Source organism: Salvelinus fontinalis, chromosome 38 (assembly GCF_029448725.1).
Source record: "Salvelinus fontinalis isolate EN_2023a chromosome 38, ASM2944872v1, whole genome shotgun sequence".
NCBI classification, from domain to species: Eukaryota; Metazoa; Chordata; class Actinopteri; order Salmoniformes; family Salmonidae; genus Salvelinus; species Salvelinus fontinalis.
This window is the reverse complement of record NC_074702.1, coordinates 12,650,848-12,678,325: the sequence shown is the minus strand read 5'-3', so window position 1 is coordinate 12,678,325 and position 27,478 is coordinate 12,650,848. Positions and strand designations below refer to the sequence as shown.

The following is a 27,478-nucleotide window of genomic DNA, read 5'->3' as shown; positions in this document are numbered from 1 at the left end:
TTGGCTACATATGGACCGTTAGTGGAATTCCCGTGAGAGAGTAACGGTTAATGTGATTGGATGTTAATTATTTCACTAGACTACCTATATTTGACATTGTGTTATTTTACTGAACGCTAGATGGCTTAATTTTATTTTTTGGCAGTGAAACGAGGCTACTCAGGCGAGAAAAAAACCTCACCCAAATGTACGTTTGAAAATATAAATGGACTGTTTGAAAATGTGTGTGGGGGGGGGGGGGTGAACCACATTTTTATTTGGCGTACCCCCGACGGCATTGCGCGTACGCCCGTACCCCAGATTGGGAATACCTGCTGTAGAGAACCACAGTGACTGCTTCCTGTCCAGACAGACCGCAAATATTGTGGGGTCAGTTTGCACCCCACTGAGAAACACATGAGCTCTTTAGACCAGAATCATGATCATAGTCACAGGCTTTGTCCATAGTATTGGCTTTGACCAGGACTAGTTGTGTGCTGACCTGTACACGCCTACAGCCTCCTTAGATGTCCTCTCTAGATGTCTGAAGCGCATGGCCATGGGGAGCTCCAAGCTAGTGGCACGTCTAGGAGAAAAGGGATAAGCAGAGAAGATGATGATGTGCTTCTGACCTTTCACGTTGAACTCTGAGAAAAGAGTCACTAGAGACTCTAAGACACAAGAGGGTAGAACACATTTTTAACGTTGCTTGTTTGGGGGAAGGAGTTGCAGAAATGACGGAATGGTTTAGTCCAACCACAAAGATCACTTAGGGGAGTTACAAATACAGGAATAGACAACATTTCAATAGTGAATTAGTCACAGCTATAAAAACGATTATGTAAACCTGTAGTTGTACAGCTGGCTCCTTTGTTACTCATCAGGCTGAACGAATACATTGATATGTCTACCAACTTATAAATGGATCATTTGTTGATGTGAAAGTTGTTTTTCAAAGGAACAACATTTGCGGCCATGTACAACAAGTTCTAAGAATGTTCCGCTAGACAAGATCTTTCATGGTCTAGCTACTGCAGTATTTAAGCCAAAGTTTCCTTTTTTAAGATATTAGCTAGCTTCCTTTGCGATGGCCAGGATACAATAACTCTGTAATCTGACCTTGTGGATTTGAGTGGGACTTCATCCTCCTCCTCATCGTAGGGGTTGATGTCAGGGAGCTGGCGGTGCTGGGATGCCAGGAAGTTGAACATGTCGAAGGTGGACTTCCTGTAAGAGAAGACAGGAACAAGGTGTTACGTTAAATTTTACAGTATGCAGACTTTCTTTATCATAGTTATTTTTTGCCCAGCACTGGTGTAGAATTTGGGATGTGTACATCACCCACACACTCTTCATATGTTAATGAAAGGAGCAGCATAGACGTCATACAGGTCTAATTTCCAGCTTACTCAGACTGTGGAGTTGGAGATGACTCGCATTGAAACACGACAACCACAGACATCCTTTGTTCCTCTAAACCTAACAGCTGTCTACATTCAAAACAGACATTTCACCAATACTCCACACAGACACTAGTTTCCACTTTGAAGTTGAAAACCACCTACAGAGGGGAAAACCCAGATTTTTTAAACATATGCTAGACTTTAGTGCTATGGGTTGACCAACTGCAAGGTGAGGACAAAATAATACCGGTTCCCACCATTACACTTGTGGTGATTAACAATTCTCAGAAATTTCCAAATGAATACATTTGTATTTATTAAACTTCTTCGAAACTCATGGTTAGGGTTGTACATTTTGGTGAATATTCAGAGGTGGAAACTTTCCGTGGGAATTAACGGAAATACACTACTGTTCAAAAGTTTGGGGTCACTTAGAAATGTCCTCGTTTTTGAAAGAAAAGTACATTTTTTGTTGATTAAAATAACATAAAATTGATTAGAAATACAGTGTAGACATTGTTAATGTTGTAAATGACTATCGTAGGTGGAAACGGCAGATTTTTTATGGAATATCTACATCGGCGTACAGAGTCCCATTATCAGCAACCATCACTCCTGTGTTCCAATGGCACGTTGTGTTAGCTAATCCAAGTTTATCATTTTAAAAGGCTAATTGATCATTAGAAAACCCTTTTGCAATTATGTTAGCACAGCTGAGAACTGTTGTTCTGATTAATGAAGCAATAAAACTGGCCTTCTTTAGACTAGTTGAGTATCTGGAGCATCAAATCAAATCACATTTTATTGATTGGGGTTCGATTACAGGCTCAAAATGTCCAGAAACAAAGAACTTTCTTCTGAAACTCGTCAGTCTATTCTTGTTCTGAGAAATGATGGCTATTCCATGCGAGAAATTGCCAAGAAACTGAAGATCTGGTACAACGCTGTGTACTACTCCCTTCACAGAACAGCGCAAACTGGCTCTAACCAGAAAAGAAAGAGGAGTGGGGGACCCCGGTGCACAACTGAGCAAGAGGACAAGTACATTAGTGTCTCTCTAGTTTGAGAAACAGAAACAGCTTCAATAAATAGTACCCGAAAAACACCAGTCTCAACGTCAGCAGTGAAGAGGCGACTCCGGGATGCTGGCCTTCTAGGCAAAGGACCTCTTGCTCAGTTGTGCACCGGGGCCTCCCACTCTTTCTATTCTTTCTATTCAACAGTCATTGACAACATTAACAATGTATTCCTGATCAATTTGATGTTATTTTTAAATGGAAACATTTTTTTGCTTTTCTTTCAAAAACAAGGACATTTCTAAGTGACCCCAAACTTTTGAACAGTAGTGTACATGCAAATTAATATTAATACCATCCTGATGTCCTAGCCGTGTCTGAATCCTGGCTTAGAAAGGCCACCAACAATTCTGAAATTTCATCCCCAACATTTTCCGCCAAGATAGAACTGCCAAAGGGTGTGGAGTTGCAATCCCCTGTCTGCAGAGTTCTGTCATGCTATCCAGGTCTGTGCCCAAACAGTTCGAGCTTCTACTTGTAAAAATCCACCTTTCTAGAAATAAGGCTCTGACTGTTGCCGCTTGTTATAGACCCCCCTCAGCCCCCAGCTGTGCCCTGGACAACATATGTGAATTAATTGCCCCCCATTTATCTTCAGAGTTCGTAATGTTAGGTGACCTAAACTGGGATATGCTTAACACACCGTCCGTCCTACAATCTAAGGTAGATGCCGTCAATCTCACACAAATTATCAAGGCACCTACCAGGTAAACCCTAAATCTGTAAACACAGGCACCCTCATACATATATTCCTGACCAACCTGCCCTCTCAATACACCTCTGCTGTCTTCAACCTGGATCTCAACGATCACTGCCTCATTGCCTGCGTCCGTAATGGGTCCGCCACCCCTCATCACTGTCAAACGCTCCCTAAAACATTTCAGTGAGCAGGCCTTTCTAATAGACCTGGCCCGGGTATCCTGGAAGGATATTGACCTCATTCCGCCAGTAGAGGATGCCTGGTTATTCTTTAAAAAGTGCTTTCCTCACCATTTTAAATAAGCATGCCCCATTCAAAAAATGTTGAACTAAGAACAGATATAGACCTTGGTTCACTCCAAACTTGAATGCCCTTGATCTGCACAAAAACATCCTGTGGCGTACTGCATTAGCATCAAATAGCCCCTGTGATATGCAACTTTTCATGGAAGTTAGGAATCAATATACACAGGCAATTAGGAAAGCAAAGGATAGCTTTCTCAAACAGAAATTTGCATCCTGTAACACAAACTCCAAAAAGTTCTGGAACACTAAAGTCCATGGAGAATAAGAGCACCTCCTCCCAGCTAGCCACTGCACTGAGGCTAGGAAACACTGTCACCACCGATAAATCTACGATAATCTAGAATTTCAATAAGAATTTTTCTACGGCTGGCCATGCTTTCCACCTGGCAACTCCTACCCCGGTCAACAGCTCTGCACCACCCACAGCAACGTGCCCAAGCCTTCCCCATTTCTCCTTCACCCAAATCCAGATAGCTGACGTTCTGAAAGCGCTGCAAAATTTGGACCCCTACAGATCAGCTGGGCTAGACAATCTGGACCCTCTCTTTCTAATACTATCCGCCGCAATTGTTGCAACCCTTATTACACCTCTCTTTCGTATCGTCTGAGATCCCTAAAGATTGAAAGCTGCCGCGGTCATTCCCCTCTTCAAAGGGGGAGACACTGTAGACCCAAATACAAACTGTTACAGGCCTATATCTATCTTACCCTGCCTTTCTAAAGTCTTCAAAAGCCAAGTTAACAAACAGATCACCGACCATTTTGAATCCCACCGTACCTTCTCCGCTACGGAATCTGGTTTCCGAGCTGGTCATGGAGGCACCTAAACAACGCTCAAGGTCCTAAACGATATCATAACCGCCATCGATAAAAGACAATACTGTGCAGCCTTCTTCATTGACCTGGCCAAGGCTTTCGACTCTGTCAATCACCACATTCTGTCAATCACCACATTCTTATTGGCAGACTCAATAGCCTTGGCTTCTCAAATGACTGCCTTGCCTGGTTCACAAACTACTTCTCAGATTGAGTTCAGTGTGTCAAATCAGAGGGCCTGTTGTCCAGACCTCAGGCAGTCTCAATGGGGGTGCCACAGGGATCAATTCTCGGGCCAACTCTTTTCTCTGTATACATCAATGATGTCGCTCTTGTTGCTGGTGATTCTCTGATCCACCTCTATGCAGACGACACCATTCTGTATACATCTGGCCCTTCTTTGGGCACTGTGTTAACAAACCTCCAGACGAGCTTCAATGTCATACAACACTCCTTCCGTGGCCCTCAACTGCTCTTAAAATGCAAGTAAAACTAAATGCATGCTCTTCAACCGATCGCTGCCCGCACCCGCCTGCCCGTCTAGCATCACTACTCTGGACAGTTCTGACTTGGAATATGTGGACAACTACAAATACCTAGGTGACTAGTTAGACTGTAAACTGTCCTTCCAGACTCACATTAAGCATCTCCAATCCAAAATTAAATCTAGAATCGGCTTCCTATTTCGCAACAAAGCATCCTTCACGCATGGTGCCAAACATACCCTCGTACACTGACAATCCTACCGGTTTTCAACTTCTACGATGTCATACAGAAAATAGCCCCCAACATTCTACTCAGCAAATTGGATGTAGTCTAGCACAGTGCCATCCGTTTTGTCACCAAAGCCCCATATATCACCCACCACTGCGATCTGTATGCTCTCGTCGGCTGGCCCTCGCTTCATATTCGTCGCCAAACCCACAGGCTCGAGGTCATCTATAAGTCTTTGCAAGGTAAAGCCCCGCCTTATCTTAGCTCACTGGTCACCATAGCAGCACCCACCCGTAGCACGCGCTCCAGCAGGTATATTTCACTGGTCATCCCCAAAGCCAACACCTACTTTGGCAGCCTTTTCTTCCAGTTCTCTGCTGCCAATGACTGGAACGAATTGCAAAAATCACTGAAGCTGGAGACTCATATCTCCCTCACTAACTTTAAGCACCAGCTGTCAGAGCAGCTTACTGATCATTGCACCTGTACACAGCCCATCTGTAAATAGTCCACCCAACTACCTCATCACCATATTGTTATTTTTTTTTGTTGTTGCTCCTTTGCACCCCAGTATCTCTGCACATTCATCTTCTGCACATATATCACTCCAGTGTTAATGCTAAATTGTAGTTATTTTTTCGCCACTATGACCTATTTATTGCCCTACCTCACTAATCTTACTACATTTGCACACACTGTATATAGACTTTTCTATTGTGTTATTGACTGTACGTTTGTTTATCCCATGTGTAGTTTGTGTCGCACTGCTTTGCATTTATCTTGGCCAGGTCGCAGATGTAAATGAGAACTTGTTCTCAACTGGCCTACTTGGTTAAATAAAGGTGAAATATATATAGAACGCCGCAGCCCGTCTGGTGTTCAACCTTCCCAAGTTCTCTCACGTCACCCCGCTCCTCCGCTCTCTCCACTGGCTTCCAGTTGAAGCTCGCATCCGCTACAAGACCATGGTGCTTGCCTACGGAGCTGTGAGGGGAACGGCACCTCAGTACCTTCAGGCTCTGATCAGGCCCTACACCCAAACAAGGGCACTGCGTTCATCCACCTCTGGCCTGCTCGCCTCCCTACCACTGAGGAAGTACAGTTCCCGCTCAGCCCAGTCAAAACTGTTCGCTGCTCTGGCACCCCAATGGTGGAACAAACTCCCTCACGACGCCAGGACAGCGGCGTCAATCACCACCTTCCGGAGACACCTGAAACCCCACCTCTTCAAGGAATACCTAGGATAGGATAAAGCAATCCTTCTGCCCCCCCCCTTAAAAGATTTAGATGCACTATTGTAAAGTGGCTGTTCCACTGGATGTCATAAGGTGAATGCACCAATTTGTAAGTCGCTCTGGATAAGAGCGTCTGCTAAATGACTTAAATGTAATGTAAATGATATATATTTTTAAAGGTAGTTGTTTTTTGCATACATCATCCAGGAGGATCCTCTTGATGGGGCTGTCCATATCGGCAGACTGTGATATGACCATTTCTTGGAGACTCCTTCCCCTCCAGGAGACTGTCAAATATGATGACAACAGCATCCCAACGGGTGTTGCTGGGCAGCTTCAATGTGGTGCTCTTATTCTTCTCACTTTGCTTGGTGAGGTAGATTGCTGCTATAACTTGATGACCCTTCACATACCTAACCATTTCCTTGGCTCTCTTGTAAAGTGTATCCATTGTTTTCAGTCCTTGAGGAGCATATTCAAAGCATGTCCTTGATGTCCTTGAGGAGCATATTCAAAGCATGAGCAGCACAGCCTATGGGTGTGATGTGAGGGTAGGACTACTTTAGAACAAGCAGCCTTCATGTTCGCAGCATTGTCTGTCACCAGTGCAAAAACCTTCTGTGGTCCAAGGTCATTGATGACTGCCTTCAGCTCATCTGCAATGTAGAGACCGGTGTGTCTGTGCTCTTGTAGAATACTGGTTGAGGGGTGGAGATGTAGTTAATTATTCCTTGCCCACGAACATTCGACCACCCATCAGAGATGATTGCAGTACAGTCTGCTTTCTCTATAATTTGCTTGACCTTCACTTGAACTCTGTTGAACTCCGCATCCAGCAAATGAGTAGATAAAGCATGTCTGGTTGGAGGGGTGTATGCTGGGTGAAGAACATTCAGAAATCTCTTCCAGTACATATTGCCTGTGAGCATCAGAGGTGAACCAGTTGCATACACAGCTCGAGTAAGACATTCATCAGCATTTCTCTGACTACGTTCCTCCATTAAGTAAAAAAAAAAACTTCTGATTCCAGGAGGACCATGAGCTGTTGCTATCGATAAGGTGTCTCATCATTTTCACCTCGAATAGAAGTAGAGGGACTTTTATCAAATGTTGCTTGTTGTGAGCACAAAGGGAACTTTATTCACTTTGCCAGATGATTTTTCATCTTTGTTGCATTCCTCACATATGATTTGGCACAGTATTTGCAAATGTACACAGCTTTTCCTTCTACATTAGCTGCAGTGAAATGTCTCCACACGTCAGATAGTGCCCGTGGCATTTTCCTGAAAAGATTAGAAAAAAACGTGTAAAAAAATAACTAAATACAATTCCATATAAATAGTTAAGCAGTTAGATTAAACAACTCCTTTGTAAGATAAATGTTTTAAAATGAAACATGTATGGAAACAGGTGAATTAACACTCAGTTAGCAGGCTCAAGCAAGCTAAAACCCACATTGTAGCAAAAACGAACTATCAGAAACTGTTAACAAGTAAGAAATTATTTAAACACACTTTGCTGTAGGCTACTAAACTCAGCTAAAAAAAGAAAAGTCCCATTTTCAGGACCCTGTCTTTCAAAGATCATTCATAACAATCCAAATAACTTCACAGATCTTCATTGTAAATGTTTTAAACACTGTTTCCCATGCTCGTTCAATGAACCAAAAACAATTAATGAACATGCACCTGTGGAATAGTCGTTAAGACACAAACAGCTTACAGACGGTAGTCAATTAAGGTCACAGTTATGAAAACTTAGGACACTAAAGAGGCCTTTCTACTAACTAAAAAACACCAAAAGAAAGATGCTCAGGGTCCCTGCTCAACTGCGTGAATGTGCCTTAGGCATGCTGCAAGGAGGCATGAGGACTGCAGATGTGGCCAGGGCAATACATTGCAATGTCCGTAGTGTAAGACGCCTAAGACAGCACTATAGGGAGACAGGACGTACAGCTGACCATCAACGCAGTGGCAGACCACGTGTAACAACACCTGCACAGGATTGGTACATCCGAACATCACACCTGCGGGACAGGATGACAACAACAAAAACTGCCCGAGTTACACCAGGAAGGCACAATCCTTCCATCAGTGCTCAGACTGTCTGCAGTAGGCTGAGAGAGGCTGGACTGAGGGCTTGTAGGCCTGTTGTAAGGCAGGTCCTACCAGACATCACCAGCAACAACGTCGCCTATGGGCACAAAAAGTGCTCTTCACTGACGAGTTGCGGTTTTGTCTCACTCGGGGTGATGGTCGGATTCGCGTTTATTGTCGAAGGAATGAGTGTTACACCGAGGTCTGTACTCTGGAGCGGCATCGAGGTGGAAGGTCCGTCATGGTCTAGGGCAGGGTGTCACAGCATCATCGGACTGAGCTTGCTGTCATTGCAGGCAATCGCAATGCTGCACGTTACAGGGAAGACATCCTCCTCCCTTATGTGGTACCCTTCCTGCAGGCTCATCCTGACATGACCCTCCAGCATGACAATGCCACCAGCCATACTGCTCGTTCTGTGCGTGATTTCCTGCAAGACAGGAATGTCAGTGTTCTGCCATGGCCAGCAAAGAGCCCGGAACTCAATCCAATTGAGCACGTCTGGGACCTGTTGGATCGGAGGGTGAGGGCTAGGGCCATTCCCCCCAGAAATGTCTTGCAGGTGCCTTGGTGGAAGAGTGGGGTAACATCGCACAGCAAAAACTGGCAAATCTGGTGCAGTCCATGAGGAGATGCACTGGAGTACTTAATGCAGCTGGTGGCCACACCAGATACTGACTGTTACTTTTGATTTTGATCCCGCCTATGTTCAGGGACACATTATTCCATTTCTGTTAGTCACGTGTCTGTGGAACTTGTTCAGTTTATGTCTGTTGTTGAATCTTGTTATGTTCATACAAATATTTACACTTTACGTTTGCTGAAAATAAACGCAGTTGACAGTGAGCAGACGTTTCTTTTATTGCTGAGTTTATTTACTAGTTAACAAAAAATCATGTAATGTCATAAAATATATTCACCCCACCCAGTATTGTAATCAAAACTTACCAGAAAGCATGTTGTCCTTGGCTCAGACAGTGTAGTAGCTTGGGCACAATAGCATCTCATTAGTGTGCAAGATTTTGAGAATCAGCTGTACATGTGATGGAAGAGTGGACTGCACGTGATGGTAGAATGCACTGTGCATGCAGAGGTTTACAATTCCATTGAATTGGGGATAGTTTAAGCAGAATGTCACAAAACCTAGAATTGCCTTATGTGTATCCCACAAAAAAGGTTCACTGTCATAAGCTAACCTTTTTGATGAATTTAAGCAAAACTCCCAAAAAGTCCCATGGAAAATTTCCAGGAATTTACCGGAATGTTTCCGACCCTTTGCAACCCTACTCATGATACCTAGGAAGTATTGGTGAAATGTTTACAAGATGTGTAAGATGAATCTGTAAGACAACTAAGATTCAGTTTACAAATTACACTCCAAAATAATGACTTCCCTTATAATTTATATATTTAACTTACAGGGCCCCTGAAGTGAACAGAACACAGGGACACTGACCTGAGGTAGACCTCAGAGCGGGCACATCCAGAGGGGTTGACAGGCAGGTCCTCCTCTTGGCTGATCTGTTTAAAGAAGCGGAAGGCGTGGCTATGGCAGCGGCGGGCCCCCTGAAGCTGCTCCACCAGGAAGACCACAGTGTCGTGGAGCAGGCCCAGCATACGGACACCTGTCATCCCAGAGAAGGACAGCTGCCTAAGCCTGGCCCCTGCCCGCGCCTCCTGGACACAGTCTATCACTGCCCTCCAGGCCACTGAGGAGGGAAAGGAGGGGGCAGAGAAATAGAGAGAGAAGAGTAAGACGTGAGTAACACAGCATAACACACAAATGTAATACATATGGAAATTAGCCTACATTTTGTGCTAGATGGTTTATTACACAAGTTAATTCTATCCAAGTACGAGAACAAGTATTTTTCATAATCTATTGTTTAGTCACATGTAGAAATAGTGGGTATTTGTACAAAAATCATTGCCTTGAGAATTGGGAAATGTAATTCTTTCTATACGAACACTCCACAGATAAGACACATGCAGTCTATTCATTTGCCCTGTCCTCCCTGAAACCTCACCCTCTATGCTGTCTGCCTCCACACTGAAGCCGTCATCGCTTTTGATTTCGAAGCGAAGGTGGGGCTGGTCTTGGCTGGGGGGACACTCATCGTCCTCGTCTGATGGCAGCAGCTCATCATCTGAGCACGATACAGCACCTGACAGGATGGAAATACCACAGGGTATTTTCAAATCAAGCACGCTTGTTTACAGAGTACAGGTATAAGAAGTATCATCAGTCATCATCATCCAAGTCATCGTCATACAGGCATACTGTTCATACGGCACCATTACATATAAGTACCTGAGTATTTGTTCCAGTCAGTCAGGGCACTGCGGCCCACTGCGTCCCAGTTCTGTTTGCCCATGTCCCCCCCAAATCGAGGTATAGACAGGCGGTCCCAAGGCCCTGGCCTGTGAGGAATACAACAAGAAAAACACTGAAATCGACTGGATACAGGCTGTATATCACTCACTGTAATAGATACACACTTTAGGGCAGAAATGCAGTGATGACAATTGGAGGTCATCCTGCAAACTAGGCGCTGTATTGTAGATTGGTAAATGAGTGGTGACGGTTATGACAATCTCAGTTATGACTTCAAAAAAGGTTTCTATGCATGACCTGCTCTTTAGTTACTGACCTCTACATAGCCTATCGACAGTTCTATTTCAGGAGTAAAACGCCTTGTTCCATTTGTCATACCATTTGTCATACTATAGGTGACTAGTATGGAGAGGAAGAGTTAAGAAGAAGGTTAAAAATAGCCAGACATGATCTTATCTACACAACAGAGAAGAGGCCCACACTGGAAACACGAGCAAAGTGCCAATTGTGAAAAAAAAAAATATTTCAATATGATTCTGACCTTGAGCATTGTTGGAGATGTAGCAAGTTAATCACTTTTAATAAAAATTCTACAAGAGACTCAGCGGACATTAAACATAAAGGCATGACTATTCTTGTATTATTCATTGAAGATATTATTTGTACATTTTACCTCATTACTCACTTCATAAGATCACTGCCCTGATAAGTTCCAAAAGACTAACCTTGTGCTTTCAGAGTCACTCAAGTGCTCCTCCTTTAGCTTGTCCAGGTCCAACACACCTTTCACCGTTGGGGTTTTAATGCGAACACCCCCGGCCCTGCTGGAGACAGCAGCAAAGCTGTCTTTGGGTACTGGCAGGTCCTCCTTAGCACTAGGGGGCTCTGGCTCTAGGAAGTCTGTCTTGGACTTCTTTGTGGCACCAATGCGATCTGAAAGGGAGGACACCCTCTTCATACGGACATGGGCACGAGGAGGGCGGGGTGTTGAAACAGACAGTGTGGTGGCTGCGGGCTTGGGTTCGATGATTAGTCCTGGGGGCAGGACCACAGATTTCAGGGAAGGGTTGTTACGGAATGTGGAGGGACTCAGTATGCGTGGACCGGTCCGGTTGGGGGTGTAGTTACTGGCCATGGCTTGGTTGATGATGGCTTGGGCACTCTCAGTCTTGGTCATGGAGGAACTCCCGTCCTGACCAGCAAACTCAAACAGGTCTGCAGCTTTGTCAGACTTCTTTCTCCTAGAAGTTGTGGAAGGTTCTTTCTTCTTTCTGGGTTTCTTCATCCCTGGTATAGCTCCATCTGCAGATGTGCTTGCGTTCTTCCTGGATTTCTTGACCGCTGCAACTGTCCCATTGTTGTTATGAGTGAGCAGTTGAGTGATGGTACCTGGGCTCTGAACCACAGGCGTGGCCATCCTAGGGACATGGGTTGGCATGGCAGTCATTGTAACTGGGGTGGACATTGTACCAGCTGCTGCCAAGGTGGCAGACAGGGCATTGCTCTGAAGGAGGCTGGCTATCTGAGTGACACAGTTATAGGAGGGAGAGCTCTGACTGGGCAGCTGGAAGGTGTTGCTCTCTGGGTTCTTCACAAAGATCTGGCCCAGGCGGTTGACCAGCAGAACGTGAGGTGTAGGGTCCACGTTGGGACCACCCACTTCCTTCACAGTAAGGATAGCGTGGCCAGGTAGTCCCTGAGGTAACAGCGTCTGTTGGGGCTCCAGTGGCGGCCTGGGGGTGGAGAAGTTGATGGAGATGGTGTGTCCCATGGCAGCTTCCTTCTGCAGAGACGTGGAGCTGTATCCGTTAATCATCACAGGGGCAGAGGAGGGCTGAAGCGGAGAGAGCATGGGGTGACACTGGGTGGATAGAGCATCGGAGAGAGAGCATATGGAGGGAGAGGAGGATACAATGGTAATTGCTGTGGAGACCATGGCCTGGGATTGTGTGGAGAATATAGGCAGAGAGACTGATCCATACGATGGGAGACTGACGCTTGATGTTGCAGATAAAATGGGATCAATTTGAGAGGACAAATGTGGAAGGGCACTGTCTGGAATAGGTGCTGGTAATTTGGTACAAAAGGTCTCCATGGGCTGCAAGACTGTTGACCCTTGGGAGGATGTCAGGGGTTGTAGTGAGATGCTAGTGAGAGGTGGCCTTGAAGGGTTAAAGCCAGGCAAAGAGAACTGCACAGAGGGACTCATTTGTAAAGGGTTCATCGGGGCTATGCTGGGGCTAGGGAAGTCCGAGGAGATAAGAGAAGAGGGTTGAAGAAGCTCCAACAGGGTGCCCTGACTAGTGCTCAACGATGGATCTCGTGAACTCTCTGTCAAGTGGTTCATGTAAATGGCAGATCCATCTGTGGGCGATACAAAGTGGCCGCTGTTAGAATCCAAGAAGAGGTCTTTTGGGTCTTGAGGCTGATGGGTTTCCATGGGAGCATCAACCTGGACAGGGACCAGTTCAGTGAAACAGGTGCTGGGGGAGGGAGGATCACACCTTTCAAGAACAAGTGGAGCCCCAGGGACAACATCCAGACTGGAAACTTGAAATAAATCCTCTGGGTAGACCGTATCAGGCACCTTAGTATGGACAAAGTCCAGCAGCGTTCCTTGAAGGGGTGCAATCAGCACTGGTTCGTGGGAGTCTAAGGAGGGGACTGAGTTATTTTGCTCTAGAGGAGTTGGGAAGGCGTATAACTGCAGGGGAGTAGTATTCACATCAGCAGGGCTGTACGTTGTAGATGGGTCCACTGCAGCTGGTCTTCGAGCTTCTGGTGAGATCTCAGTTGGCGCAAGGGTCACACTATCCAATTCAGTCCTAGCTAGTTGTGTGGCATTAAAGGCTTTGGATGGATCATGGGGTCTATACGCTGGGGAAGGTTTTGTAGCGGGGAGGACAACTCCGGTTGTAGACTTGAATGGGTTGCTAAGGGGTGACTGATCTGGGACAGGGCTTCCAGAGTCTGCACTTAGACCATTTGTTGTGATTTTTACTTCAGGCAGAACATGCGTTTGAGCTGGGTTCTGAACTTGACTGGCTCTCTTCAGTTTCTGAGCCCCATCTGTGGTTGTCATGCTGGCATCACTCTCAGTCCCATCGTCCACGCCGTCCAGCTGAGGGATAGATCTTGAAGAGGGAGAGGCAGGAGCCTGGGGTGGGTCCCTGGAGCCTGTGCGACTGACCACAGTGTGCGAGAAGTCAAAATAGTGCTCCATGTCCTCATCAGAAGAAGTGTTCCCCCAGTCTTGCCTGGTGGATGCAGCTGAGCGGGTCAGGGCTGTACGGGTCTTCGTCTTGCGAACCTCGGGCTCCCAGAACTCCTCTTGGTTGTCGTCGCCCTCCACGTCTATCTGGGCGCCACAGTTCATGGCCACTCCCTCATTCACTAGCGTCTCCTCAATCTCAAGCTCAGTCTTCAACTCGGAGACCATGGCCACGTCAGAGTCCTCGTGGAATTGTGTGAAAGAGCCCCTAAGTGGTGAGGTGCTGTTAGGTGCAGGGTTATCCTCCGGTTCTGGGGAGGCCAGGAAGTTGTGTGGTACCTCCACTGAGTCTGACTGGTTCAGGTCAAAAGACAGCCTGGGTCTAGGGGAGTGCTGGACGGTTGGGGAGAGGGACAGGCAAGGGGAAGGGAAGCTGCCCACACTGTCTTCCCACGGTGGCTGGGGAAAGAGTCCTGAGGTAGAGTGAGTCATGTTCCCGGGGCATCGGGCAGAGGAAGCACTTCGACCTCCGACAGGGCGGGCAGAGGGAGAGGTCAGCAGGATATCAGTAGCACCGAGGGGAAACAGCGGAGAGGTGGGCACGGAGGCCTTGGGATGCATGGAGCCCCCAGTGCGGAGGGTGATTAGTCCAGATCCAGTTGGAGAGCCCAGGGGTGGGGAGGACATGTCCCTGCGGGTTTGGGAGTGGGGGCTGTGGCGACGAGGCCTGCGTGTCTCCTCCAGGTCACTGATGGTCAGGATGTGGTGGGGTTTGGACTTGGTAGCTCCTGCAGAAGAAAATCAGATAGCAGTGAGACAACTGAACGGACACACAAACAATTAATGCTTTCTGAGTAATATCTAGAAATCACTCAAAACCTGACAATTGTTTTTTTTATAAAACAACATTAGCCAATCACGGAACAGTTACCTGGGGAGGGCAGAGGCCGGAACAGTCCTCCAGCTGGTCTCCTGATTTTGGGCCTTGCCCCTTGGTCAGGTTTTGGGAGTGGAGCTGAGAAGCTGGGAGTAGTGGGTCGGGAATGTGCCACGTCAACCTCTTGGGCATCAGATTCTAGAGGTGAAGCAACAACAACAACTCTGTTTCCTATGCCACGGCCAAGTCTTGCTAATATCCACGTTGTAGTGTAAGAAAGCCAACAGTCACACATTCACACAAATATTTATACTGAACAAAAATAGAAACGCAACATTCAACAATATCAAAGATTTCATTGAATGACAGTTCATAAGGAAATCTGGCTATTTAAATCAATTCATTAGGCCCTAATCTATGGATTTCACATGACTGGGAATACTGATATGCATATTTTGGTCACAGATACCTTAAAAAAAAAAAAAGGTAGGGGCATTGATCAGAAAAGTATCGGGTACGAGCACTATTTTTGCCTCATGAAGCGCAATATCTCCTTCGCATAGAGTTCATCAAGCTGTTGATTGTAGCTTGTGGAATGTGGTCCCCTCTCCACTTCAACGTCTGCATGAAGTTGCTGGATAGAGGCAGGAACTGGAACACACGGTTATACACGTCGATCCAAAGCTTCCCAAACATGCTCAAGGAGTGACATGTCTGGTGAGTATGACGGCCATGGAAGAACTGGGACATTTTCAGTTTCCAGGAATTGTGTACAGATCCTTGCGACATGGGGCAGTGCATTATCATTCTGAAACATGAGGTGATGGCGGTGTGTGAATGGCACGACAATGGGCCTCAGGATCGTGTCACGGTATATCTCTGTGCATTCAAATTGCCATCAATAAAATGCAATTGTGTTCGATGTCCGTAGCTTATGCCTGCCCATACCCTCATGCTACGATGGGGCACTCGGTTCACAACGTCAGCAAACCGCTCACCCACACGTGGCCATACAACGTGATCTGCAGTTGTGAGGTCAGTTAGGCATACTGCCAAATTCTCCAAAACAACTTTGGAGGCAGCTTATGGTAGAGAACTGAACATTCAATTTTCTGGCAACATGTCTGGTGGACTCCAGTGAGAATGCAAATTGCACGCTCCCGCAAAACCTGAGACATCTATGGTATTGTGTTGTGTGATAAAATTGCACATTTTAGAGTGGCCTTTTATTGTTCCCAGCACAAGGTGCACCTGTGTAATGATCATGCTGTTTAATCAGCTTCTTGATATGCCACACCTGTCAGGTGAATGGATTATACATTATTAGTAAACAAATTTGTGCACAAAATTTGAGCTAAATAAGCTTTTGTATGTATAGAAATTGCTATGATATTTTATTTCAGCTCATGAAACATGGCACCAACACTTTACATGTTGCGCCAATATTTTTGTTCAGTGTAGTAGTGATGGTTTGATGCAGTGTTGTGTTACCAGGACTCTCACCTGACTGGGCGCAGGGGCTGTGTGCTATAGTGTTATTCTCTCCTTTGTCAGGCATCTCTTCAGCAGGTTTCTCAGGGACCGGCGGTCGGACCTCACGGATCGTACACGTGTATTTGCATCGCCGCAGTGGGTTCACCGTGCTCCAGTACCAGCGAGAACACCTGCGGAGAGGAGGAGTTGAAAGGAAGTCATAAAATACCCAAGTCGTAACATGCATATTTCTGTTTCATTATGAATTTCTGCTACTTACCGGTAACCCACTGGGAAGAGTTTTCCTTGCTTTGCAGACAGCTCAGTCAGCATACCTAGCTTTTCAATCTGCAAAGAGCCTGAAATCAGAAAATAACTATGATTAGATGAGCAAAACCCATGACCAGTCCTGTGATACTTATACTCAAGTGAGCTAAAAATAACAAATGTAATGTGTTGAGAAAATATACCAATCATCAAATTGATGTTTTCTGGCTCCAGTCCGGTCAAGAACTTCCTGCGAAGACTGATCCCATCAAAGTCCACATACATCCTCCGATTCACCTCAAACCCTTGGCCGGTGATGATCTGCAATGAACAAGAACAATGTACACATGCGTGAGGAAACTCATAAAAAAACATAACAGTCCCACTGCTGAGTAGTCCCAGGACTTTACCTTGCCACTGATGAGGTCTCTGTGTTTGTAGCAGTACACCTTCTTGTCGTCCTGGAATACACAGTTGCGGGAGCGGGCACACATGAAGTGGTAGTTGCTCTGGCAGGAGGTCAGACAGCAGCCTACTGTGGCACCTGTATGGTTACAGCGCTCACAGCGCTGAGGGAACAAGAGACAGACAGGTTAGATCAGTCCAGGAGGAGAGAAAAAGGGTGGATAATGAGTTTGAGAGAGATGATGGACGTTGGACAAAGATACACAAACTACAGCTGCTGGAAAAACAAGAATGTCACTGCACAAATAAAGTGAAGCCTCACCATGAAGCGCCCCCTAGCGACGGCACTGTGCACGTGCATCAGAGAGCCATTGTCCTCCTCGAACACCTCGGCGGACCACATGGAGCAGTTGATGTGAGCCCATTCGTTCTGGCCCAGGTACAGCAGCCTGCCCGCCTCCTGAGGAACACACGGAGGAGGTTAGAAATACAGAACTGGTGGGTTACCTACTGTGTGGATTTGGTTGACTTAATTTCCTGTGAGTCAAGGGCTGTTATGTTGAAAAAGGGTATGAAGGCTTAGTGCTCTGAAGTCAGAGTGCGGTTTGTGTTTCTTTCCACCATGCTGCTCAGAAGTGTTCTGAAACCTAGTTTCAGTCTTACTCACATTGGACTTAGCATCTCCATACTTTTGGCACAGTGAGCATTGCCTCCTGTCGTCCTTGGACCACCCCGTGTCTAGGTCAGCCTTGGACAGCCGTCCCTCAGACTTGAATGGACGTCCCTCAGACATGGATTGCAGTCTGGCTCTTCCCCTTTTCCCTGAGGGACAAACGCCAGACATCAAACCAAAACAATTCCCTTAGGAAATTGGTTGATTCAATATTTTCTTTCTCATTGTCTTTCCTCCCCTCAGTTGTGTAAAGTACCTTTGAGTTTATTAAGCCTGAAATCCCTGTTCTTCCTAAAGTGGAGACCCCTGGTTGGCTCTGTGATCAGTGGGGTGGTGGGGTGAGGCACCTCTTCTTGTTTCACCTCCAGGCGTGGAACGTTCTCCGTCTGCAGGGCCCCTAGAGGGGCCCTGGACCTTAGCTCCTCCCTCTCACGCCACTGGGCATACACATGCTCAGTAGTGGGGGGCTGAACCGCATGGGACAGCATCCCACTGCAATGGGAAAGAGAATGCATGGAGAAATGGAGGGGTGAGGAGATGAAAGAAGAGGAAGTCAAGTTCTATGTTAGACACCAGTGCAAAACTCAAATTTGGATGGTTTAGGCAAACATCTGAGTTACACGTGCACACAGTTACTCAAGTTAGGATTTTACTTTGCGCATACAACTGAGACAGTGGCTCACATCTAGCTAATTATGATTACACTCATTTACATTAAGAAACAATTCATGTTTATTAATCAATCTTGCCCCCAGAAGATAAGGTGACAGACAGGTTAAGTCCTGAGCTTACCACTCTGTGCATCACCCTACAATGAGCTAAATGAAGTCACTACTCTGTGTCCTCCATCGCAGGGAAGGAAAGATGTGAACTGGGAATGTGTGGGAGAGGAGGGGGACTGTCCTGGCTTTAACATACAGAAGAAGAAAATAATTATAAGACTAACTTCTGTAACTTCCTGTCACATTGGATTTGAATGACTTTTCCCCCACTTTGAGGTCACTTTGAGGTCTGAGAAATAACTCCCAGACACATAACCTTCTAAGAGCCTTGGTAAGTCGTACGCCGAGTTCAAAAGCATAACAACATCTAGCTTTAACAGACTAGGACAGGGATCATCAACTAGATTCAGATGTGGGTCGATATTCTCTCTTGAGCAGATGGTCAGGGGGCCGGAACATAATTACACATCATTTGTAGACTGCAAAATGATCGCAGGAAGCCCAAACAGATATAATAATTTGACTAAAACAATCATTTCAAAACCTGCTTACATTGGTATAAAACCACATATTTCTCTATTATGCATGGGAAATAAAATCACTGTGCGCCACCAGTTGAGATACCCTGAACTAGGAGATATGAGGAGCAGATTGCTACTCACATAGGCAGGTCTTTGGATCGGGGGTCCCACACTTTGGGGTCCTGACTGTTGAACCAGTTGAAGACCTCCTCCAGAAGCTGCAGAGAGAACAGTGAGCAGAGGGTAATCTACACTCCTCTGTTGGCCATTTTACAACATGTACTGCTTTTTTCTTTCCAATAAACATTGCAAATATTCTTGGATTCAACCATCCTCTATGACTTTAGTTTGAACCAAGTGAACCTATGACCACCAGGGGAGTCATGACCACCAGAACCACAGCCCTACAGAGCCCCATAACTCATTCCCAATCACATACTGTTCTGCTGACTAGACAGCCATTTGGAACAGCAGACACCACAAGACATATACTGAGGACTGATATCACTGACTGAGTACAGACCATGCATTGCGTTAGGATGAGGGTATTCAAGTGTCTGTTGTCTAACTTCTGATATTGAATTTTATGAAACATTTAAACTAGTGTGTACAGTCTATACACAATACTTCAAAATAAGTTGAGAATGTCTCAAGCAAGATGAGCGTAAACAGCTGTGTTCAAAGTGCAACCAAGAATAGTGAGAACATTTGTATATCCGTTTACTATCGTGTGTGTGCTTTTAACAAAAAAGCTGTGTGTATGTAGCTAAAGTACAGGAAATCGTGATAACATTGCAGAAGACTTACAGTTCAACCAACTGTTTTGTGTCATACTGAAAGTACTGTGCCTGTAGCTACATGGTCAAGTAAATATTTCTGATTTGTACTGTACAATTGCCTATGTAAAGAGCTTTCCCCCCAGAGTGTTGCTGTCTGAGTACTCAGCTTTTACCTTCAAGTAGTAGGAGCGGGCCAAGGCTGTGGGCCTTTCATCCTCCGGTAGAGACTCCTCCTGATCCAGACGCCTCCGCACCACTTGCACCACATCTTCATGGAATGATTTCTACAACATCAACAGACATAGAAATATACAAACATAGTTATTTAGCTGACACTACTCATTCATCTTCCTTTGAAAATGTTCCTTCAAATGAGAGTTAATGTAGAAGAGATCCTGTCCTGCCAATTCAGATGCTATACAGACAGACACTGACCAGGGTGGTGTAGAGGCCTTTGTCAAACTTCTTGCCCACAGCACGGAGGTCACAGACTGGCTGGCCCTCCGCTCCACTGTCAGGGTCAACCTGAGTCACGCACTACAGGAGGGGAATATGGACAAATTTAGTATGTTACAGAGAAACAACACTGAACACAAGCACTTATGTGCAACAGTTCCAGAGGAACAGGCAAATAGTCCTAGCAGATCTCTGATATCAGCTAATAAACTTTTTAAAAAGAGAGGAGAGTCGTTGCACTCATTCTTTGAAATTATTTCTTGAGAAAAGCCACATGAAAACTTGACTACAAGGTCATGATAGGTGTTAAAATGCCTGCTGCTATTTTCAGCCTGCGCATCCTGTCTCATTTAGCATCCTGTGGTAAGAAGCATTGTACGGCCTGGTATCTCCCACCTGTGAGCAGGTGATGAGGTGCTGGGTGAGAGTGGAGGTGAGCAGGCAGGCCAGCACCTTCTCTACCCCGGCCCTCAGCTCCATGTGGAGCAGCTCCCTCCAGGCGCTGGGCTGGGACTGGCTGCAGGGCCGGCATGAATACGCCACACTCTCTGGCAGGCTGGACAAAATCTCATACAGGTCACCTGGAGGGTAGGAGGGACGGACAACCATCAGAACCATTCCTTCGCACTACATCAAAAGAATGGGAGATAACAGCAGGTGATAAACTCAGATTTGGTCTGTCCCAGATAGTCGTCATCTGTTTTTTAGACCAATCAAAATTGTAAAAAAAAATAAAAAATTGACACGCTCTATGCATTTGAATAAAATCAACTATATGCACTGAGCTTGTCTGACGCTTTAAGCACACTGTTTGATGAACTAATTAAGACAAATTACTCATGAGGGAGGGAACCCATTGGCCATGCTGTGTAAAAACATTTATAACAAATGACAGCAAGTCTCTCCTCCCTGGTGCAGCAAACAGACACCACAGCAAGTGTTTATAGCGCTTTACATGCCAAAGCTGCAACATAATAACAGCGATTTCATTTCTTACTTGTTTCTAAACTGAAAAGTTCTGTTACCGAAATACCTACATTTGTTAAGGAAAAACATTCCCTAGACCCTTGTTCTCTTACGTGAAACATGTATGCATGTGACCAATAGGGCCTGGCCTATAGCCTATCATAATCACATCAATAAATTGGTTCTAACAAACTCCGAACACATGACAGCAAAATGGATGTGAAAAAGAAACTCGAAAGTGCCAAGAGTGAGCAAAGCTGTCATCAAGGCAAAGGGTGGCTACTTTGAGGAATCGCAAATATATTTTCATTTGTTTGTTTACTACATGATTCCATGTGTTATTTCATAGTTTTGCCATCTTCACTATTATTATACAATCGAGAAAATAGGAAAAATAAAATAAAAACCCTTGAATGAGTAGGTGTTCTAAAACTTGACTGGTACTGTATATGGATCATTTATAAAACCAGGCATGTTTAACAGTTAGGCTATTCATTAATTAAGTTGGTGTTTCCCCTCAATTTTCTTAAGACAATTAAGGCAAGACCTGTTTCCTCGTCTCCTCATTCAGCTGCTGCCTCCTTCGCATTGTTCTCAACGTCAACATGCTGGTTAAGTTTGCTATTATGCACATAGCAACATAAAGGGGAAAGGCGCCAATTCAACGGCGCACTGAAGATTATGTTTCAGAACCACTATCCATCGCGGGAGAAAGCGCATTTGTTATAAAATAATATTCTATTTATTTGCATTGTTACATAATATAACCATTTACAATTTCAGTAGCACGTTTTGGAGTTATGGGCTGTGCCATCCTCATGGCCTCGGCAATGGAGCAGTCCACTGAGATAGGCGTGAATTAGACAGTCGGCTTGTGCACCATGAAGAAACACATACATTTGGGACTGTTCGACAAAAGAAAGCTCAGTCGACCAACAACCCATCGACCAGTCCACTTAATGGGGTCAGCCTTAATAGAGATACAGTGCCTTCAGAAAATATTTACACCCCTTGACTTTCTCCGCATTTTGTTGTGTTACAACCTGAATTTAAAATTGATTAAATTTGTCACTGGCATACACACAATACCCCATAATGTCACAGGGGAATTGTGTTTTTCTACATTTTTACCAATTAAAAATGATAAGCTGAAATGTCTTGAGTCAATAACTATTCAACCCCATTGTTATGGCAAGCCTAAATAGGTTCAGGAGTAAACATTTTCTCAACCGTTTACTGCAGTGGGCTAAATCAGTGTCACACAGGGTTTCTTTGTAATCTTTTATATATTTATACTTTTTAACCCTTTTTTTCTTCCCTTTTTCGTGATATCCAAATTGGTAGTTACAGCAACTCTCGTACGGACTCGGAAGAGGCGAAGGTCGAGAGTCATACATCCTCTGACACACGACCGTGCCAAGCCGCACTGCTTCTTGACACAATGCTCGCTTAACCCGGAAGCCAGCTACATCAATGTGTCAGGGGAAACACCGTACAACTGGCGACCAAAGTCAGCGTGCATGCGCCTGGCCCGCCACAAGGAGTCGCACAGGGTTTCTGTGCGCTGACTTTGGTCGCCAGTTGTACGGTGTTTCCCCTGACACATTGATGTAGCTGGCTTCCGGGTTAAGCGAGCATTGTGTCAAGAAGCAGTGCGGCTTGGCACGGTCGTGTGTCGGAGGATGTACGACTCTCGACCTTCGCCTCTTCCGAGTCCGTACGAGAGTTGCTGTAACTACCAATTTGGATATCACGAAAAAGGGGAGAAAAAAAGGGTTAAAAAGTATAAATATATAAAAGATTATGGGACAAGATGGGACAAGGACATCCCGCTCGGCCAAACCCTCCCCTAGGCCTGGGATCGAACCCGGGTCTGTAGTGACGCCTCAATCAGTTCTTCCATGGCCTGCATACTCACCAGACATGTTACCCATTAAATAGGTTAGAAATGCTCTGGATTGACGTGTACGTCAGAGCGTTCCAGTTCCGCCAAGATCTAGCAGGTTCGTACAGACATTGAAGCGTGGGCCAATAATCCACAATCAACAGACTGAACTCTACACGAAGGAGATATGTCGCACTGCATGAGGCAAATGGTGGTCACACCAGACACTGACTGGTTTTCTGATCCACGTCCCTATCATTTTATTTAAGGCATCAGTGACCAACAGAGGCATATATGTATCCCCAGTCATGTGAAATCCAAAGATTAGGGCCTCATTTATTTCAATTGACTGAGTTCCTTATTTGAACTAACTCACGTTCACATTTTTTCCACAGTTTACTTTTAAACAAAAGTATACACCTCACACACATAGTCATGGGCTTAAAAAAAAAAAACAGTACCATGTCAGAGAGTTGAAATGTATTAAATTGAGTTTGATTCCAAATATTACACTTTATATACATGTAGCAGCGTGATGTTGTTCCCATAGATTATGCACCAAGTTGCACACAAAGACCAATTCAAATAGGCCAGGTCAAGAGGGGATGTTAATAATTTGATAATAATAATTCCGTGTATTTTTTTATTTAATTACAGCTGCATAGCTAATGTTTTTATTTGGTGTACAAACACTTTTTCATATCAATATTGTACATACACGTGATTGTAAAAGTTTTGTATATTTTGGTTTGGCCCATCGCAGGTTATCTGTATTTCCATACCCCCTTATTGTTCTCTTTTGCCTGACCTTGGGCAAGCAAGGTATGTTGTCCTTGGCTCCGAAACTGTTCAATATAAAACCGTGGTAATGTTACACAATAAGCTGTTATGCAACCATAAGTTTGTTACAATGTGGATAATATAAAGATTTATGTTAACAAGTTTCACCGAGCTCACTAGCTAGGGTACCTATTGTAACTTGTGAGTACTTGGGACAGTGTTTGAGTGAGTGTCCATATGCTCGCGCAGGTGCCTGAGAGCTGTGACTGTGCCAAGGGTTAACATAATGTGTGTTGTCTCTTCGTGTGCAGGTATGTCTTTTATTTTGTCCGAATTATGTTCTGTATAATTTTACTTGTATTGTATGGTGTGCTGTTGTGCATCGAATGTGTGCACGCAGCACCTGTTATTTCCTTTTGGTTCTCTTTTGCCTGACCTTCGGCTAGCAAGGTCCCTTTGAGCTTTGACTGCGCCAAGGGTTAACAATGTGTGTTGTCTCTTCGTGTGCAGGGCAAATAAAAATAATTCAAGAATTCAACTAGCAGACCTTCAGTTGTGGCGGCGTCCTAATTAAAAGTACACAACGCAGAACGAACCACGCTACATACACATCATAAATTACTAAAATAACGAAAGCCATTTGACAAAGAAACATCACATTTTCGGCAGGCTTTTTGTTTTTCATTTAAATATTATTAACGTTCGACCCATGAGGCCACTAGACGGTGATTTGGTCATTTGGCTGCAGGAAAGAGTTTTAACATGTCGCATAATAAGTTGCATGGACTAACACTGTGCAATAATAGTGTTTAACATGATTTCTTAAATCTCTGTACCAAATACACACATTATCTGTAAGGTCCCTCAGTTGAGCAGTGAATTTCAAACACAGAATCAACCACAAAGACCAGGGAGGTTTTCCAATGCCTCGCAAAGAAGGTCACCTATTGCTAGATGGGTTAAAAAAAGCAGAAATTGAATATCCCTTTGAGCATGGTGAAGTTATTAATTACAGTTTGGATGGTGTATCAATACACCCAGTCACTACAAAGTTGCCAGAGGAAGGAAACCGCTCAGGAATTTCACCATGATGCCAATCGTGACTTTTTAAAAACAGTTAAAGAGTTTAATGGCTGTGATAGAAGAAAACTGATCAACATTGTAGTTCCTCCACAATATTAACCTAATTGACAGAGTGAAAAGTAGGAAGCCTATATATACTAAAAATACTCCAAAACATGCATCCTGTTTGCAGTAAGGCACTAAAGTAAAACTGCAAATAATTTGACTAAGAAATGAACTTTGTCTTGAATACCAGTGGTGTAAAGTACTTATGTAAAAATACTTTAAAGTACTACAAAGTTTTTTTTCCCCGTATCTGTACTTCACTATATATATATTTTTGACAACTTGTACTTCACTACATTCCTAAAGATGTACTTTTACACCAAACTTTTCCCCTGACACCCCAAAATACTCACTACATTCTGAATGCTTAAGTAGGACAGGAAAATGATCCAACTCACGCAGTTATCAAGAGAACATCCCTGGTCATCCCTACGGTCTATGACGGACTCACTAAACACAAATCCTTCGTTTGTAAATTATATCCGAGGGGGAGAGTGTGCCCCTGCCTATCCGTAATACATTTTTTTTTTAAACAAGAAAATTGTGCTGTCTGGTTTGCTTAATATAAGGAATTTGCAATTATTTAAACTTTTACTTTTGATACCTAAGTATATTTAAAACCAAATACTTTTAGACTATTACTGGGCAACTTTCACTTGAGTCATTTTCTATTAAGGTATCTTTACTTTATCTCAAGTATAACAATTGAGTACTTGTTCCACCATTGCTGAATACAAAGCATTATGTTTAGGGCAAATCCAACAACACATCACGGAGTACCGCTTTTCATATTTTCAAGCATGGTGGTGGCTGTATCATGTTATGGGTATGCTTGTCATCGGCAAGGACTAGGGAGTTTTTTAAAGATACAAATAAATGTAATAGAGCTAAGCACAGGCAAAACCCTAGATAAAAACCTGGTTCAGGTCTGCATTCCAACAGATACTGGGAGACAAATTAATCTTTCAGAAGGATAATAACCTAAAACACAAGGCGAAATATACACTGGAGTTGCTTACCAAGAAGACGTTGAATGTTTGAGTGACCTAGTTAGCTTTGACTTAAATCTATGCAAGACTTGAATGGCTGTCTAGCAGTGATCAACAACGAACTTGACAGAGCTTGAAGAATTTAATGTGCAAATACTGTACAATGCAGGTGTGCAAAAGCTCTTAAGAGATTTACTCAGAAACAGCTGTAAACACTGCCAAAAGGTGAGTATAACATGTATTGACTAAGGGGGTTGAATACTTAATCAAGATAAGTTTATTACCAAGATGTTATTATTTTTTATAATAAAAAAAAGTTAGAATCTCTCTATTTTGAGTAGACGACAAATAAATCCATTGTAATCCCACTATGTACCAACAAATGTCCATGTGGCCCATTGGCATCGGTTACTTCTATCGTTACTTCATATAGAAAAATAATTACTTGGGGAAGGTAGTGTATAGATTGTATTGGGGGGAGGGGGGAATAATAATAATGTCTCAATTTACGATGTGCTGGTCCTAGGCATCCTTGTATGTAGCCTAGTGTTTATTGCCTTTTCCCGCTTCTTCCTATCCTCAGACAAGGGGTCTCTCCAACTGGAAGGGATTCTTCCATCTTGTCCAGGGCATCATCTGCACTTGTGAATTCCATTCTTTGCTTTCCCTTCCATACTGACAGCATTGCCAGGAATTGTAGATGAGTTTTGATTTCACTTTTCTCCAGTGACGGTCTGATCGGAATGAAATCGTAGTGTTTTTTTCGCAGCCTAGCAGACAGGTCCTGGATGAATCTAATGGATTGGCCGTGGATTTTAATCTCCTTATACCCCTGTGGATTCAGAATGTTGACTTTAGTCTGATAGTTCCACAATTTGAAGATTACCATGCAAGGATATTTAGCAGAGGTGTGGACTCGAGTCACAAATATGACAACGTGCAACTCGACTTTGACACCAATGACTTGTGACTTAACTTGGACTGGAGCCTTTTGACTGGAACTGACTTGATATCCTCCCCAAGCCCAAATATACAAAATGATGCTATTAAAAAAGTGTGCAGCACGTCAACTCTTCATTTAATGGATTACAGTTTGAATCAGACAGCATCCAATTAAATTGTGCCAGCTGAGAAAAAGTTGCACGTGGCAGTGCAGAGGAACGTTGGTGGGTGAATTCAGATGGAGCCCTTGGAAAGATGATACCCAAAATTATTCTTTTGGGATATAAAGACTACGCAGTATCAACAAAAAACGAATTGCAACTTGCAAAACATGCGGGAAGAAAATTACAGACGGAGGCGCAACAACTTCCAATTTCGACATTTGAAGCTGCACAAAGAACGGTAAGTCGTGGCTAATATAGCCGACAGCTACATAATTTATAACTTTCTCATGGCTACCCATGTATTTCCATGGAAATATAAAGTTTATTTGCAAAGTAATAAATATATATATTTTTTAAAGCATTCATGATTTGCGTAAATGTAATATACTAACTTATTACTCATGTTAAAAATATGAAATGGTATTACATTTGGTGTAGAGCACATTATGACTCGTTTAGGACTCGAAACTCAAAGTTGAGGACTTGAGACTTGCCCGTCTTGACTTGGGACTTGAGTGCTAAGACTTGAGACTTACTTGCGACTTATAAAACAACGACTTGGTCCCACCTCTGGTATTTAG

At 44.2% G+C, this 27,478-nt stretch overlaps 1 protein-coding gene across 3 annotated transcripts in view; it reads right to left on the bottom strand.

The window, feature by feature from the left end:
• The window catches only part of LOC129838009 (histone-lysine N-methyltransferase 2A-like), a 68,663-nt gene that overhangs the window by 5,650 nt on the left and 35,535 nt on the right, over positions 1-27,478 (bottom strand). For all 3 annotated transcript variants that reach the window (XM_055904632.1, XM_055904634.1, XM_055904633.1), the window contains 18 exons: positions 20,440-20,624; positions 20,023-20,124; positions 19,761-19,871; positions 18,950-19,026; positions 17,822-18,057; positions 17,560-17,714; positions 17,215-17,352; positions 16,898-17,056; positions 16,691-16,808; positions 16,501-16,579; positions 16,251-16,411; positions 14,802-14,945; positions 11,385-14,658; positions 10,636-10,745; positions 10,352-10,489; positions 9,781-10,033; positions 1,099-1,206; positions 482-565 (listed from right to left, as the gene is read on the bottom strand). In XM_055904632.1, the coding sequence (XP_055760607.1) occupies positions 482-565; positions 1,099-1,206; positions 9,781-10,033; positions 10,352-10,489; positions 10,636-10,745; positions 11,385-14,658; positions 14,802-14,945; positions 16,251-16,411; positions 16,501-16,579; positions 16,691-16,808; positions 16,898-17,056; positions 17,215-17,352; positions 17,560-17,714; positions 17,822-18,057; positions 18,950-19,026; positions 19,761-19,871; positions 20,023-20,124; positions 20,440-20,624 (5,632 nt within the window). The remainder of the gene's footprint in view (positions 1-481; positions 566-1,098; positions 1,207-9,780; positions 10,034-10,351; positions 10,490-10,635; positions 10,746-11,384; positions 14,659-14,801; positions 14,946-16,250; positions 16,412-16,500; positions 16,580-16,690; positions 16,809-16,897; positions 17,057-17,214; positions 17,353-17,559; positions 17,715-17,821; positions 18,058-18,949; positions 19,027-19,760; positions 19,872-20,022; positions 20,125-20,439; positions 20,625-27,478) is intronic.